This window comes from Carya illinoinensis, chromosome 5 (genome assembly GCF_018687715.1).
Source record: "Carya illinoinensis cultivar Pawnee chromosome 5, C.illinoinensisPawnee_v1, whole genome shotgun sequence".
In the NCBI taxonomy this organism is placed as follows: Eukaryota; Viridiplantae; Streptophyta; class Magnoliopsida; order Fagales; family Juglandaceae; genus Carya; species Carya illinoinensis.
Window position 1 is genome coordinate 5,595,833 of NC_056756.1, and position 17,546 is coordinate 5,613,378.

Genomic DNA, 17,546 nt, shown 5'->3' on the forward strand with positions numbered 1-17,546 from the left:
AAGTCAAATGCAACATTGCTGTCTTCGTTAACCAGCATATATAACAATACTCCTAATGTACGTGACAACAATTTTGGAATGTATTGTTGAAAAACTATATACATGATTACAAGGAGTTCCAAAACTTCGAGCATCAAATAAGTGTAACACTTTTTTCTTCTACCTCGGGTACGTAGATTTTTGTTATTAAATGATGTTAGACAGAATAATGATTATTGTGCAGGTTAGTTTTAATAGATAATTTACAAGGAATAAAATAAGAGAATCGTTCAAAAACATAGAAAAACATCTCTTAAGTTCAATTTAAAATTATAAAATCTAAAAATGTTGAAAATTAGCCTACAAGCCAGGCTATATAGCTGAAGATTATTCTGCAGGTTAGTTTTAATAGATAAGTTACAAGAAAGAAAATAAGAGAATCGTCCAAAAACATCTCTTAAGTTCAATTCAAAATTATAAAATCTAAAAATGTCGAAAATTAGCCTGTTATATAGCTGAAAATCATCCTTATTAGAATTTTACCAAAAATAGCAAAATCTTTATAATCGTGCCAAAATTAAACACATAATAAAAGAAGTAATCTATCAAAAATTTGGTCCAAATCGAATTCAGAATCAATTCCCAAATGATAAATGAAATATTACCATAAAAGAAAAAAATAACTAAAAATGGAGATTCGAAATGGAAAAAAATGGATTTTGACCTTGAAAAAGACGCACACCAAGCGGCGCTGGGTGACCACAATGTGCACGCTGAAAAGAATTTTTTGAATTGAGGTCATATGTGTGATTTTGATACTCGAAACCAAAGTTATGGCCAAAATATCGAAACACACCCAAAACTACCTCAATTAAAAAAATATCATGGTTAATTGTCCATCTTTGCGCTTATCTACTAACTCAAGGTCTCTTAGTGCTAACAACATGCCATCTGACAACTCAATATCATTTGATTCGGATCCTCTACATCAGTAAAGGAGATGAAAAAACAGTAATGGGCCATTACGATCAATTACAATCATGTAGTATTTTAGATGCTTGAGCTCGTTGTTCATCACTCAATTCTGTGGGAAACTCGACCAGAAACTTGATTCGAAGATCACCTCTCCTTCCTGGTTCTTTAGGGTTAGGCATACCTTGGCCCCGAATGACCTTTTCGTAGCCCGGATATATGATATCATCAAACGACAATGTCATCTTTTCCCCTCCTAATAGAGGAATTGGGATTGAACATCCTGTGAGCGCATTCACCAGAGGGATCTCAACTCCTATTTCCAAATCGAAACCTTCCGTCGTAAACAATGGGTGGTTTCTTTCTTCTATCACGAAGATTATATCGGCAGGAAGGTAGCCTGGTTTCTCATCACCCTTTCCCTCAAATGTAACCTTTGTTCCTTTCTTCCATCCTGGCTTTACTTGTATCTTCAATATCTCCTCTTCTTGGATAATCATCCTGCCATATTTTACATCGTTTTAAGAAACCTAGACTGCAACAAAATATTTTTCCACTTTGGTTTCTATTGTTCTTAGAATGATCGAGAAAAAAGAATAAAGAAAAGAAAACAGGCAATTCTTTCATTCTTTTTATTTATTTATTTATTTCTCTTCCAATTTGAATTCAATGCATTTACAAAAACTAACTGCCCAAAAAATGGGGTTTGGATGGGAAGCTGGTGTTCATGTTTCTTGTATGTGAAAATAGAAGAAAAAAAGAAAATAATACAAAAGGAGAGAGAATTAGGATAGGGAAAGATCTAACAAACCCAGTATTGGTGATGGCATCTCTTGTGATCTTGATCTTCTTGAGACATCCTTCACACAACTCCTCAAGCGTGCACTCGAGCTTCATCTCAACTGGAGGTGGTTTTCTTCGTGCAGCTGATTGCGAGAATATGATGGGGGTGGTGCCCCTTCGGCTCGTATCTCTTGTTAGAGAAGGAGGCTTTTCTGTTTCTATGGAACTGATCTTTCCTAATAGAGATGCTTCCGTTTCCGAGCTGGTCCTTCTCGAATTTCTCGAGAACAAGAGTGTAGGTATTTCAGTGTCTGAGGACCCCCTTCTGCTCATGCTTCTTGATGGTGGGGTGGTGCATCTCCGGCTTGAACTGCGGCTCGATGAGCGCGAGCTTGGCGTCGGCGTTTTGCTTCTTCTACTTGAACTACTCGAGAATAAGGAAGCGTGGCGTGTGAAGAACGTATCATCGTCATTTTGATAATGACTGGAACCTGCAGGTGTTGTTGGGTCATCGCTGCTTGTAGTTTCTTCCTCCGTTTTTCCATTGATGACCTAAAGAAAGCCCGAACAACGTTACAAAAACAAAATTTCTTATCTAAATATATGAGAGAATACATGATTCTCTTGGAGAATTGAGACCTTATATATATATATATATATGAATTGACAAATGTTACCATAGAGCTCGGGATCTAAAAAAAAAAAAGGATGATGATCATATCGTTCTTTCCCGGATAAACAATCCGTTTGATAATTTTTCGTTCAAGTCATTAAACTGAGAGTACTGATAATTCGTATCATTGTAGAATCTATCAGAAGTAGTCATGTGTGTGCTTACCTTGTGCCATTCATCGGGTGAAATGGATTTGGATTTGGATTCTGTTTCGATTTTGTTCTCCGGGCTCTTGTCGGGATTCCATTTCGTGAAAAATACCTTGTATGCCTTGCATATATCTTTCGGTATTTCGAGGATGCTGTAAAAATCAGTCATCGCTGAACGTGGAGGATCTCCCATGAAGAGAGAGAGAGAGATGGAAAGGATGAAACAGAAATGGTTAGGATATTGCAAAGAGAAATTGCAGGAAGGAGGTTAAACATGAGGAAGCGCGGGGCTTTTTTAAGGCAAAATCTGTTCGTTCGTTGTGAGGGGAACATGAGATGGGGTCATCTTGTTTCTTGATTTAAGGTTTTTCTTGGACATAAAGCTGCTATTTTTAGACCCACTTAAATTCATCCATCTGTTCTTATGGCAATCATGTTTGACAAACAAATTTTGTTTAGTGTACTGTTAATCTATACAAAACCATTCTTTATTTTATTACAACTATAACGTTATAGTTGTAGTTAGAGGAGTAAATGATTGTACTGTAAACTTAGTTATATTTGTGAAATTATCATCCGGAACGTTTAAACTGTTTGGAATATATAGTTTTTATTATTTATATTTATGTTTTAACACTCCCCTCGTGAGTGTTTCAGACTCTCTCTTAATGAATGAATATAACACGTGAAATATTTAATTAAATAAATGAATTGTAGAGTCAAGGTATTCAAGATTATTATTCTGATATCACATTAAATCACTACTTGTTTTAAAAGTTTAAAGTAGGAAATGAGAAGATAATTATAATTAAAAAAAAAAAAAGAGTCTCATAAAACTAAGGGTGATAATATGTTACACGACCCATTAATTTAACACGAACACGATACAAAAATAGCGGATTAGGATTTAGTCTTAACGGGTTCGGGTCAAAACGAGTTGACCCGTTAAGACACGATTGTTTAACGAGTTAATAACGGGTCAACCCGTTATGACACGTTAAAAAAGTTAACGTTATATTTATACTCTTATAACTAAAAGTAAAATTGTTAGAATTTCAATATCGATATTTTTATTATTTAGATTGTAATTTTGGATTTGTATTTAGCTTTATAACTTTTATAAATATTATGATTTTTAAATTTATATAAAATTATGCTAAATTTAATTAGGTTAAACTGGTTAATTTTTGGTCTATTTAACCTATTTACATAAATAGTTTGAAACAGATCGTATTGGATCGTATCAACCTATTTTGTAATATTCACTAATGGGTTAAAATGAGTTGACACGACACGACCCGTTATGTTAATGGGTTGTAATAGGGTTTGAGATTTTGACACGATAATCTTAACGGGTCGGGTTAGATTTGAGTTATATAATATAATATACATATTTTGACACGACATGAACACGACCTATTAACACAATTTGACACCCTTACGTAAAACCTCATTTATTTTTATTATCCTTTTCTCACTTGTTTAATGTTTATTATTCATCTCTATTTCATGATAAATATATAAACTTGTTATGAAATCATTGAAAAGAGAAAGCCATAATGTGCTATAAAACTTTCAAAATGAGAGAGAGAGAGAGATAGAACTCAGAGAGGTTATGAAACTTATAAATTTCTTAAAAGATTCAACGATATATATAGGAGTACAAAGGGGACTATGCTTTTGACAGCTAGCTCACTATGCTAGCACTATGCACTATGCATTTGACGGCTAGCTCACTATGCTAGCACTATGCACTATACATTTGACGACTAGCACTATGCATTTGACGGCTAGCTAAATGTGGTCATACAATTCAAGATAGTTTATAACACTTCCCCTTTGGATGACCATATTTAAAGAATATGCCTCGTTAAAACCTTGCCAAGGAAAAACCCCGTGGGAAAAAACTAATGGCGAAGGAAAAAGAGTACAGTATTCATGTGTATCGCCGAGTGTTTTAATATTGCCTCATTAAAACCTTGCAAAGGAAAACTCAGTGGGATAAAACCTTAGCGAAGGAAAAAGAGTACAATCAGCACAAGTCTTCAAGACATTACTTCCCCTGAAAAGTGCATGATAACAGGTCTTCAAACCTCCGCATTCCAATGTTCTGCATAATCTTCTTAAATGTTGCAATTGGTAATGCTTTAGTGAATAAATCTGCCAGATTTTTACTTGACCGTACCTTCTTGATATCAATTTCAACTTTCTTCTCATGAATTGCAATGATCTTCTTGTGTGTATCTGAACGATAACTCGCATCTGTACATCCAACTAACTGTGGACTTGATCCATGTTGATAAAATAATCACAATTAGATCTTTCTGCTCATCACTACTCTTCTGGAGTTCTTGTAAATAACACAGTTAGTGAAAAATTCATCAACATTAAACCGCTAACCTCATTTTTTAATAAAAACAGTGGCCAGCCTTTTAAGATCAGACAAGCACCGCGGATTTTCAACTCCTTTGTAGGTGTCAGGCGTGCTGTCAGGAGCCGCAGCTGTCAGGCGCCGCAGAGCTATGAAGCTATATTTCGTCTCTTTTCTCTTGCTTCACGAGAGATGTTGTATCATAATTTTCTCTATTAAAGATATATTCAGCTCATCTTCATTCGCATCTCATCTTCTTCACTTTTCTGTAATCATACTGCATTTTTACTCTGCAATCTCTTTCTGCATTCTTATCCTACAATGGCTCAGCGATCTTCTCATGGCCAATATATAAGGTACTCTGCACCTCGTTCATCAGTTGTTCCTGCTTCTACCACAGGTGCTATAATGCAATATAATGATCTGACTCGTAGGTCAGATAATGAAGCTATCTATGAGCTTGTGAGTCTCGGTACCCGATACTTATAATCGATTGTCGCATTTTCTCAGCGACTGCAATCCAGAACTTGTGGAGTTGACAATCTCCACGAGAATATTGCTATACTTCAGCGACTTCTTCTGGAGTCCAACATGAAGATATAATCAATAAAGAAAGAGAATAGGAATTTAAAATCCTTGCTTAAATCTTCTTTTCGATTGCCCACCCCTTTAGATAGGGATGCCATGCAGATTCTTGAAGAACAAGAGCGTTTGAAGAATGAGGCAAAATGTCTCAAATTTCTGTAATTCTTGCTTCAAGATAATAAAATAATATTTCACAAATATTCATATTTGTATTTCTATCTTTTGGTAGATATTCTTTGTGCTCCCTTTTATTTCTTCTTTAATAATGCACACTTCATATCAAACCCATAATATGAATCTGAAATACTAATTGTATTAAAAGATGGTATTTCATGACTAATAACATCATCCATATTCCCCTTGAAGCCGCAAGGGTTTCAGATTTATATTTCAAATATGTGCAGTTTTCATGAGCTTTTCTGGAGCCTCAATGACATTTAAATCATATATATAAACTGCAATAATAGCTTGTTTCCATTTGCGTTTGGATTACTTTAGATCATATAAGGATCTTTGAAACTTGATAGAATACATATTTCCAGATGTATTCATATTAGAAACTTCAGACATTTTCTATCCTTCAGGGATTTTCATATATATATCATGATCCAATGATCCATATAAATATACAGTTAATCATGCATATCCAAACTCTCGGTAACTTTCAAGCTAATAAAAATCTCAATATGATTTCAATCACTTTAAAATCATATCAATATTGTTTCTTCGAGAAACTAACTTGTGATTTCTATATCACATTTTCATATTAAAAGGTTCAGGCTTTTTATATCATGTATATAAATATCTACTGATATTTAACAAAAATCACCTCTTTAGATGTTTGGACTTCAAGTCCATATTTATCACATTTTACTTAATGATATCAATTCTGCAGGAATTGAGAAACTAACTCGTGATTTATATATCACATTTTTATTTCCTTTCTATAAATACCCACTGACATTCAACAAGCATCACCTCTTTAGGTGTTTGGACTATAAGTCCCGATGCATCATATTTTACTAGTGAATCAATTCTGCAGGAATTGTTTCTTTCAAATTTGGCCAATATTTTACGTCGTATTCTTCGACGATTCTTGATTCACTTTCATCATTACTTCTGGTAATGTCAATTGCCATCTCATATGGAAATACGTTGTCGACAATGATTTTATTTCTATCCATAATTTCTCCATTATTCATGAAATGTAACGAGATCTCGTTATTTTCAGGTACCTGTCCCTCTTCAAGGGAAGACATTTTCATGAAAAACCTCTTCAGGAGGCACTCTTCAAGAGTTTATATAGGAGAATTTTATACAGAGAATTTGGATAGACTTTATTGCTTGTTTTGTGGGTATGACCTCTTTAGGAGCACCAAATTATTTGTGTCTTTCTCTTTTGAGATACTCTATCTTTTGTATCGATAAATTTCACATGCCTTTATACATGTCTTTAGACTGCTGAATTTCTTAATTGTCCTACAGGGACTTCAATCCTCCTTGGGATTTTAGTAACTAGAATATGAGACATTTTTATCTTATTGTATCCAAAATTTAATTATCATCTGAACTTCTGGTTTACATATGATAATCAAGATAACGTCAAATAATTTCATCTTATTTGCTTCAAGCAAATTTTTCTTTCCACTTCTGGTGGTAAGACTTTATAGTAAAAGAATCTTCTAGTTCTTTTATGGACGTCCATATGAAAATCATTCGACTTATCGTAATTGATTTTGGATGATCAAGATAACCATGAAAAGATACAAATATTTTGAATCATATCACCTTTTGATGCATCATAATATTTGATTCAATAATTTGTATAATATCATCTCAAAGAGAAAGCTTACAGCTTTTCCAATACGAGCTTCTGGCCCGAAAAGATATTCATTATCACGTCCAATCTCTTAATTTCTTTGAATGAAATGCATCATTCTTTTCACTTCAGGGAATAGAATGATATAAATTCATTATCATTTACTTCAGGGAATGATTTAGATCTAGTAAGACGTGAATAATGATTCTTATCAAAAGCTCATTATTTTGCCCAGTCACTGAAAGACCTGATACAGATTTAGAATATATTGTGAACGTTTGCATTTCATATTGCTATCTCAGGAGCATACTCGATATTGCTACTTCAGGAGCACATTCGAGACGTTCATTCAAATATATATTCTTTCCACAATTTCAATTATGCAACTTCAGGTACATAAATCATAATGAGCTTTTGGTACAAGTATCACTCATATGAGATACTCAATAAAATTATTGATTTAGGGCGATCCTTCAGAGAGGCTCCATTTTCATTCTCAGATAAATCATATCATCAATAAGTATAAAAGAATAAATAAAACTTTCATTACTACAAAACATTGCAGAATATAAAAATATTTTATAATAAGATAAAGGAAATACATTAATTAAAAATGAACACTTCTATGATCAACTGTACCACTAGAATCCTCAAAGAAATCAGAAACATCAATGCTTGTAATATCTTCTCCATCTATAGAATCTAAAGCATATGATGGTTCAGCAAAATTTGTTTCAAATTTATTTGTTTTTTCTTTTATAGAAGATTGATAGAAGTCAACCAAGTGCTTATCTGTACGACAGACACGAGCCCAATGTCCAGTCATACCACATCTATGACATCCATCTTCATCTTTCTTTAAAAATTTATTTTGAGAACTTTTGCCCTTCTCTGAGTTGAACCACTTCTGGTGGTACGGTGTATATCTATTATTGTCCCTTTTAGTGTGGTCACTTCTAGAACCTCCACTTCTATAGTTTTTCCTACCACGTCCACGCCCTCGTTTTCTTTGAAAAGATGCACCATTCGCTTCTGGGAATGATGTAAATCTAGTACCATTCACTTCAGGGAATGATATAGAACCAGTAGGACGTGACTGGTGATTTCTTAACAAAAGCTCATTATTTTGCTCAACTAATAGAAGACAAGATATAAGTTCAGAATATTTTTTGAACATTCGCTCTCGATACTGCTGCTGCAGGAGCACATTCGAGGCATGAAAAGTAGTATATGTCTTCTCTAACAAGTGATCATCAGTGACTTTTTCACCACATAATTTCAATAGCGAGCTAATTTTAAAGAGTGCAGAGTTATACTCACTAACACTCTTGAAGTCTTGCAACCTCAGGTGCATCCAATCATGACGAGCTTTTGGGAGGATTACAGTTTTCTAGTGTTCATATCTCTCCCTTAAATCATTCCACAAAATAAGTGGATCTTTCACCGTTAGATACTCAGTTTTTAATTCTTCATGAACATGGTGCCGAAGGAAAATCATTGCCTTAGCACGGTCCTGCAGAAACCTTTGATTTCCTTCTTTAATTGTATTTCCCAGGTTCATCGCATCCAGATGGATCTCAGCATCAAGGATCCAAGATAAATAATTTTTCCCAGAAATGTCAAGAGTAACGAATTCCAATTTTGTAAGATTTGACATTTTTTACATATATAAATCATGAACATAAGTATAGAGTTTTCATTAAGTAATGTAACATTTCATATTCATTTTGGAAACTATAAAAATATATTGAAAAACTTACTTGAAGTAGAGGACTACTAGCTTCAAAATCGTCAGAATTTTCGTGCTGATAACGTGTTATGAAATCATTGAAAAGAGAGAACCATAATGTGCTATAAAACTTTCCAAATGAGAGAGAAAGAGATAGAGGTCAGAGAGGTTATGAAACTTATAAATTTCTTAAAGGATTCAACGATATATATAGGAGAACAAAGGGGACTATACTTTTGACGGCTAGCTCACTATGCTAGTACTATGCACTATGCATTTGAAGGCTAGCTCACTATGCTAGCACTATGCACTATGCATTTGACGACTAGCACTATGCATTTGACGGCTAGCTAAATGTGGTCATACAATTCAAGATAGTTTATAACAAAACCAAATTTATTTTATTTTTACTTTTTCTCCATATCAATTTGAGGCCCCCAAGCCATGGGAAATGGGCTAAGTTCCCTCTCGTGCCTCTGCTGGCCCATGGGAAATAGGCCAAATTACTGTAAATGGCCCATTCTGTTCTTGTTAACCAAGGAAGATGCGAAGAGGTTTGCGGCCCTTACCTTACGGAAACCATAAACGCCGAACAAGTTGAACAACGTTCTAACTTCTGTCCCTTTCCACTATTTCCTCACTTGCCAAGCATAAGTGAGAAAAGCTATATGTTCATTGCATGGCTTCCGATGAAGAAAGCGAGGATACCGCTAATCCGTCCTGGTAAGCATCTCTACTTTCCTCGTATTTAAAATGGTGTTACTTATATATAGTATATATGTTATGTGTGGCTCGGGGAAGTAAAACCTCCAGTTTTATATATTTAATGGTCTAATTTAACCGGAAACAAGAATAAGCATACATTTTGAAATTAAAAAAGGTTTGTTTTTGACATTTCCCGTTTTTTTTTTTTGAAGACCAAGTGGAGTCTTTTTATTTTTATTTTTATTCTGGTAGTGGAATTTGAAAAGTTCATTTTGTTACCTTTTCTCCTGAATCGTCGGTATCTTATTTCCAGGGAAAGAAACTTGTATAAAGATCCTGATGATGAGCGGCAAAGGTTTTTGCTGGAACTTGAATTTATTCAGTGTCTAGCTAATCCTACTTACATACACTGTAAGTTGATTACTTTCGTATAAATTTCATGTTGTTCTTGTAATTAGGCTAAACGACTTTTTTCAGATTTACTTTGTACCGTCGAAACAACATTTTCTAGGCATAATGATAAGTTTACAGTTTGAGACTGACGATTAATTAATTAATTGCCTGTTCATGTTTGAAGCAAAAGTTGACCATCAATGTCGATTTAAAATCTCTCGTTTTTATTTGAGCCAACGTCTTACTCTGTTGCCATGATGTCCAGATTATGCCTTGGCTAATTGGCTTCCCAAGCTAGTAATACACTGATAAGTATAGCCATAAGTGATATGACTAGCTTAGGTCGTGTGCTCTACATCTCACAAATTTTTAAATAAAAGGTTTAAAGTATGAATAATATCTATTATTTTGTCGAGGGTGGTGACTTTCAATTCGGAAACATAAACATTATGTCTTGCAACATCAGTACACTGTTTATACACTTGCCCAGTTATTTTTACTTGGTAAGCATGTTGATAGTTGAATATTGTTTCGGAACTTTAAGAAAACCCAGAACCATGGGGGCTCCGGTTACCCCATTATTTAGCTACTTTCCAGAGGGGACGTATATTGGGTTGTTGGGGATGGCTAAAGTTGACCGCAAACAATAGGTGGACAAAGTTTTCTCTTTCTAGAAGAAACCTTGGTCATGTCGCAACGACTATCAATATCCTCCATTGTCGTTTCAATTACTTTCTTATTAGATGTGCTTGATCAGTAAACCTTCTTATTCAGTATTGTTTATAAGTAGCATTATTAGTATTGTTATTTTGAAGTTACTCCTTTTGCACACGAAAAATCTAATATCGAGTGTGCTTCTTCTTGACGCCTATCATGTTTTTCTCTGATGTTCAGTACTTTCATTTCTGGTGCAGATTTAGCTCAAAATCGCTATTTTGAGGATGAATCTTTTATTTTATTGGCTACCTGAGATACCCTGAATATTGGCGGCAACCAGAGTACATAAAATTTATAATGTGATCTATTTTTTCAAGGACTACTCACTCATCTAATAGCCGTGTATAATGCTTGATGACGTCTCACAAAGCATTTCCATGCACAGCATACCCAATCATCTTCTTGATCCAAAACTTCAGTTAATCTCCATTGAGTTTTTGTTTCTATGTTTTTAGTCCATGTAGGTAGGTGTATGCTTATGTACTACTTGCCCATTAAAAAAAACTGCTTTTTAGTCACTTATTTTGGCAATTAATTCTCCTAACAATGTTGTGATATCTGGATACATATACTTACTTCCTAAGATTATATCATGTGATACCCCATATGATAAGGATAATGGTGGGTAATATATGATATTCCACATTGCATGGGAATGAGAAGTCCTTGCTCTTTATAAGGTTCCAATAGGGCTCCAATTGTATAATTGATTAGTCCTTTTAGACTATAGGCCATGTGGTTTGGGCCTTCCATTGGGGCGTTACATATCAGGTATCCACATTGCCAATACTTTTTTGAACTTTTCCATAGTGCTAATTTTCGCAATTCTATGGCACATCCTGGCAACAAGGTTAGATTCTGATTTAGAAGTCACCCACTATGAATAGCTTACTGGTTCACTGTACTCTTCAAGAGCCATTTCTATTGAGGCAATAGCTTTCTCGTGTCAAGTCTCTAATAAGATTGTAACTTATTGTGCTTCACCTGGAGTTGGCAGGAATTGGTGCATAGGCTTCTGGAAGAACCATAAGAATAACTTATTGTGCTTTGCCTAGGGGGGAGAGGTAAGAGCTAATCTTTGATTTTCGTTGTTTGAAGCAGGGTATTCAAGTACCTTCGAGGTGTAATGAAGGCAGTAAACTCACCCCATATTCTCGCATATAACAATTTAATATCCTTAATTTCTCTTCCTATCTTGCAGGAAAAATGCTTCCCAAAACATAAAAGGTTAAATAGAGCAAAAGTACATTGGAAAATCACATAACTAGTGTCTTAAGGTTCCGAAAAATGAAGTTGTCGATGAAACAAGGCCTTGAAACCAATTCCGTCCTTTCCCCTTTTACCCTCTCTCTTTTCTTTGCATCTTGTATTGTAGTCGCACACTCAGGAATTGTGTTGCTGTTCAAGTATGTTTCCTGATATAGATATGTTGTTTTGTGTTAAGTCCAGAAAATGAACGTTACAAACTTTAGTCGCTGACTCCCTGTCATACATTTTTCATAACTAGTATATGCATTAACCATTAAGCAAGTAATCACGATTGGCTATTTGTAAATTGTAATGGATTATTATTGACCTTTAAGCTTTTGATTCTTATGACATCTTTTATTTTCTTGTAAAATAAATCGTGTTATTTGAACTTTCTTGTTATTGTCCAATTAGTTTGGCTGCGGAAACTTCGCTTCAATAGGAAGACGACAATTACAAAGAAACTCAAGTAGCCCATGACAAAGTATCAAGCCTTCCTGACATTGTAGGATGGAAATGGACCCAAAGCAAAGGAAGGGAAATAAATATTTTCCAGCACTGAGGCACTGGTCAATAATTTTGGTTCAGACCACAATATCGGTCCCTTTCATAGTGTTTGCAGTCCGAGATATTTCCTCCAAATAGATTATTCCACATCAAGATATTTGACTATGATGCAATAATAATATTTTCTTGGCTCAGGCCAACTCTTGACCAACCACAACCAGGCACCATAGAAAAACCCAGAAAATGATTGTTTGTGTGGTGCAGGGACTTTTGGCTTTTGTCAACATCTATTTTAATTGCATCTCTCCTTTCAACTGCTCTTTTGGAATTTTAATCATGTGTGAGAGAGATTATGTTGAATTACATATTAATTTAATGGTTAGATTCCCTTTCATTATGCCCTTGGACCGGATGGCCGTACTCTGTTTTTCCTGTTTTGCTTACAAAAATTATATAATCATTCTCTCTTTAGTTTTGAAGATAAAGTTAAAATATCCCCTTAAAACTAAAAAAAAAAAAAAACCATTTTTAAAAAATTGCATGAACATGATGACCTAAAACTTGTTTCAATTAGTTTCAATCTCCTTTGGGCAACAAAATGATGGCCATTTATCTTAATCCCCATATCATTTGTTTATATTGTTTGCACTGAATTTGATAGAACCAATTTAATATTACTGGCTGAATAAGGATTCTAGAAGTTAACCCCTTTTTAAAATTTCATTATTTTTTTGGGGAGAAAACGTGTTTGACTACTGCACGTTCTTTGAATCCAATCCAAGTTGTAAAAAATAATTCTCGAAAACATTTAGTTTTATGAGCCAATCTCGTAAACTCAGATAGTTTCACAGTTCAAGATATTTAATTAAAAATTGAATAAAATATTATTATGATATAATTTTTTAATATTAATTTTATTTTAAAATTTGAAAAAATTGAACCTCTTATTATATTTTGTTTAAGAATTTTAAAAAATTATAATTATTATATATTGAATGAAATGAAATGAGATAGTTTTATATTAAAGTTGAATGAAATATTATTAATATATTACTTTTTAATAATAATATTATTATTTAAAATTAAAATAAAATAAAATTATTTATTATATTTTATATAAAATTTTAAAAAATTATAACGATGATACGGAAGGAAATGAAACACAAAGGTTTTGTTTGGTTAATAAGATTTTTTATATGAGAATTTTTAATTTTGAGATTAAATATTAAAATATTATATTTTAATATTATTATTATTTTAAAATTTAAAAAAATTAAATTATTTATTATATTTTATATAAAAATTTAAAAAAATTATAATAATAAAATAAAAATTTTATATTTTAAATGAAAAATTTTAATTGCAAAGGACGGCCTTACTTTTACGTATCGATTCCTTTAATTTCTTTTTCCTTTTCTTGTTCTAATTTAAGCACAACTAGTCAAACTTTCGACTTCGATTCAAGTTGATGATACACGCAACTTGCAACCAATCCTGCCAATCTGTCATTATCTGTGACACCAAGCCAGCACCCAGAACTTAGCCAAAGCAAGGTTGGACCATAGTGATTCGATGCTTTGCATCTGTCTCGAAACACCATTGGCTTCAACCTAGTTCTAGTTAATTTCCCACCTCTGTCTCTCTCTCTCAAATCCAAGCCAAGCAAACTTCCTAGGGAGCGAAGCAGCTATGAATCAAGTCGCTCTGCTGCTTCTCTCACTGTTTTTTTTCACTTTAACCTCAGCAGTTCCCTCCCCTCCTCCAAGCAACATCTCAACGGCCACCTGCCCCCTGGACCTCGACTATATCCTGAGAATCCAATGGAACACCACACACTGTAAAGAGTTGTTTGCTTCTACCACCTCCCAAAATCAATCCAACAGAACATTATGTTGCCAAGACCTCTTATCCCTCTATGGCATAGCCCTTGCCCAACGCCTCAAAGATACCTCTCTCTTTGAACTCCCCGACCTCCCCACCTCCATTTCTTGCCTCCAAGACTTCCAATCCAAGCTCACGTCCCTCTCACTCACCACGAACCTCGTATCCTCTTGCTTTACCCCTCAACAGTTTGTCATCTCACCCAACATCTGTGCCCGCATAGTCTCCACTCAAGATTGGGTCGCCAAGCTTGGCCCCAGCACTTCTCTGGACTCCGCTTGCCGGCCAGACCTCACTGATCTCACTTCCTGTGGCGGCTGCGTGGAAGCTGGGACCCGGACTCAGCGTGACTTGATTGCTATCGACGGTAATACCTCTCGTGCTTTAGATTGCTGGCACTTAACTATTCTTTATGCTGCTGGTATTGTTAATGAGTTTGGACCAAAGAGTCAGGGTGCTATGGAATGTATTTTCGGTTTATCGCTTAATTCACAAGCGGGCTCGGGGAGTAAGAGCCGTTCTGGTCTTGTTTTTGGGTTAACTGGAGCTGGGGTTGCAGTTTTGGTCATGTCTTGTTTGTTGGGATTGTACTTTTGGTTCGATAGGAGGTGGATGAAGAAGAAGGCTGGGGGGCCTGATTTTGATTATGGTAATGATATTGAGGAACAAGGGTCCAGGCCACGAGTGAGGCCCAATACAGGGTCGATTTGGTTCAAAATTCAGGACCTTGAGAAGGCAACTGATAATTTTTCCCAGACGAATTTTATTGGTCGAGGCGGTTTTGGATTGGTTTATAAAGGGGTTTTACCAGATGGAACTGTGGTAGCGGTGAAGAGGATTTTGGAATCCGATATTGAAGGAGCGGCGGAGTTTTGCAATGAGGTTAATATTATTAGCAATTTGAAGCACCGAAATCTTGTTCCACTTAGAGGGTGCTGTATGATCGATGGAGACAATGATTATGATGAGGGGGGAAGTCAGAGGTACCTCGTATATGATTACATGCCAAATGGAAATCTTGAAAACCATCTGTTTCCATCTGCTGATAGTGGATTGGGGAAGGAATCATTGACATGGCCTCAAAGAAAAAGCATTCTCTTGGACGTCGCAAAGGGTTTAGTTTATTTGCACTATGGAGTGAAACCAGCAATATATCATAGAGATATCAAGGCGACAAACATACTGTTGGATGCGGATATGAGAGCAAGAGTGGCGGATTTTGGGCTTGCAAGGCAGAGTAGAGAGGGCCAGTCTCATCTTACAACCAGAGTGGCTGGAACCCATGGGTACCTGGCCCCGGAATATGCACTATATGGACAGCTGACGGAGAAGAGTGATGTTTATAGTTTTGGAGTTGTGATTTTGGAGGTAATGTGTGGCAGAAAAGTTCTTGATTTGTCATCAGGATCACCACGTGCATTTCTGATAACAGATTGGGCTTGGTCATTGGTAAAAGCTGAAAAAGTAGAAGCAGCTTTAGATGCTTCTTTGTTGAAAGATGGGGATGATTCTGTGAATTCAAATCCAAAGAGCATAATGGAGAGATTTGTGCTGGTTGGAATCTTGTGTGCTCATGTCATGGTCGCTTTGAGGCCAACTATTTTGGATGCCCTGAAAATGTTGGAAGGAGATATCGAGGTTCCTCCAATTCCCGATAGACCGATGCCTCTTGCACACCCTTCATTTTATGGCGATCGTAATAACTTCAGTATATCACCAGCACTAAGTGGGCCACAATTACATACTGGGGACATGCTCAGGTAATCAAGAAAGTAGTTTCTTTTTTTTCCCCCCAAAATTTCTGCATCATTGAAAGGATGTGGAGAGGTGGAAGCCCTGCCCTGTATATTGAAGGCCCTTCTTTGTACCGATTCAATGTATCACTGAGCATCTAAATGCATATAAGGGTCATGGACCTAGGTAATGGGAGGCCATATCTACTGCCTTTTGGTAGAGGCCAGGAGATTAACCATCCAAGTATAGAAATAAGACTATGTTCATGAAGTTATGAAGTTGTAGGACCATAAGGAGTGTACAAAATGATGTAGATACTACGAATATTTTTATCAGAGAGTTGTGCAAAATTGGTGTAATAGAGGTAAGCGTATCATTTCCATGCGTCCAAGAAATTGAAGACGGTATTGAAAAAACGGTATGAAGTAAACATTTGGAAAACCAATTAGCAGGATTCCTTTCTCTTATTTATTTTTTATCTTCGTAATCATTGTGGTACGTATTGAACTTAATCTGTGTTATTTTTTTCCGTTTGTTTTCCCTGTCATGTTTGTTGGTTAAAAAGAACCATTTATCACTAATGTGCTTTTTGGATGATAAGTTGAAATGAGAGTTGAAAGATAAATAAAATGTTATTATATTATTATTATTATTATTTTAATATTTAAAAAAATTAAATTCTTTATTATATTTTATGTGAAAATTAAAAAATATATAATAATAAGATGAGATTAACATTTTTACCATTCAAACGTGACTTCAAACTAGGGCTGAAAACCGACCTCCTCGGTTCGGTTCTACGCCGAACCGACCACCGACCGACCACCCAAATTAACTGAACTTGCCGACCGAACGCCGACCGTGCAAAGGGATGGAACCGGCCGGAACCGATTCCGGTCGGTTCACGGTCGGTTCCCCCGGTTTGGGCCTTTGTTTTGGGCCCTGTTTTGGGCCCCTTTTCAGAGGGCGTTTTGCCCGGTTGGGCCACTGTTTTGGGCCTCTTTTGGGCCCCCCTTTCGGCCTTTTCAGATTGTTTTTTTTTTTTTGCTCACTTCAATTATTTTTTGGGCTTTTTCTACTCAATCTATTGATTTTATTAATCTATATTCACAATATTTTAGAATTTTCTTCTTGTATTTTTAAAATTCATTACTAGTTTAAGACCATAAAACTAATATTGTTTTAGAAACTAATAATAGTAAGTAGTAGTAATTACTAAATAATACTCTAAAATCTAATAAGTTAGTTAATAACTATTAACTACTAACTACTAAGTAATTAATAAAAATGTCCACTAAATG

At 35.1% G+C, this 17,546-nt stretch overlaps 2 protein-coding genes and 1 pseudogene across 2 annotated transcripts; 2 read left to right on the top strand and 1 right to left on the bottom strand.

The window, feature by feature from the left end:
* Positions 1 to 591: 591 nt before the first annotated feature.
* Positions 592 to 2,978, bottom strand: LOC122311588 (dnaJ homolog subfamily B member 5-like). Its single transcript, XM_043126191.1, has 3 exons — positions 2,573 to 2,978; positions 1,763 to 2,286; positions 592 to 1,452 (listed from the first exon to the last, which is right to left on the bottom strand). Exons 1-3 carry the CDS (start codon positions 2,747 to 2,749, stop codon positions 1,008 to 1,010), a joined length of 1,146 nt encoding a protein of 381 aa, XP_042982125.1. The 5' UTR covers positions 2,750 to 2,978; the 3' UTR covers positions 592 to 1,007.
* Positions 2,979 to 9,554: 6,576 nt separating this feature from the next.
* Positions 9,555 to 13,024, top strand: LOC122309098 (annotated as a pseudogene).
* A 1,157-nt stretch (positions 13,025 to 14,181) lies between these two features.
* Positions 14,182 to 16,690, top strand: LOC122309099 (probable receptor-like protein kinase At1g11050). The gene has a single exon (XM_043122464.1). It carries the CDS (start codon positions 14,320 to 14,322, stop codon positions 16,273 to 16,275), a length of 1,956 nt encoding a protein of 651 aa, XP_042978398.1. The 5' UTR covers positions 14,182 to 14,319; the 3' UTR covers positions 16,276 to 16,690.
* Positions 16,691 to 17,546: the final 856 nt, after the last annotated feature.

Excerpts from the sequence above, each read along its gene's own strand:
- LOC122309099 (XM_043122464.1), top strand. The coding sequence starts at position 14,320 with ATGAATCAAGTCGCTCTGCTGCTTCTCTCACTGTTTTTTTTCACTTTA.
- LOC122311588 (XM_043126191.1), bottom strand. The coding sequence starts at position 2,749 with ATGGGAGATCCTCCACGTTCAGCGATGACTGATTTTTACAGCATCCTC. Across the intron at positions 2,287-2,572 it reads CACCCGATGAATGGCACAAG|GTCATCAATGGAAAAACGGA; the intron begins GTAAGCACACAC and ends GGCTTTCTTTAG. Across the intron at positions 1,453-1,762 it reads GATGCCATCACCAATACTGG|GATGATTATCCAAGAAGAGG; the intron begins GTTTGTTAGATC and ends AAAATATGGCAG.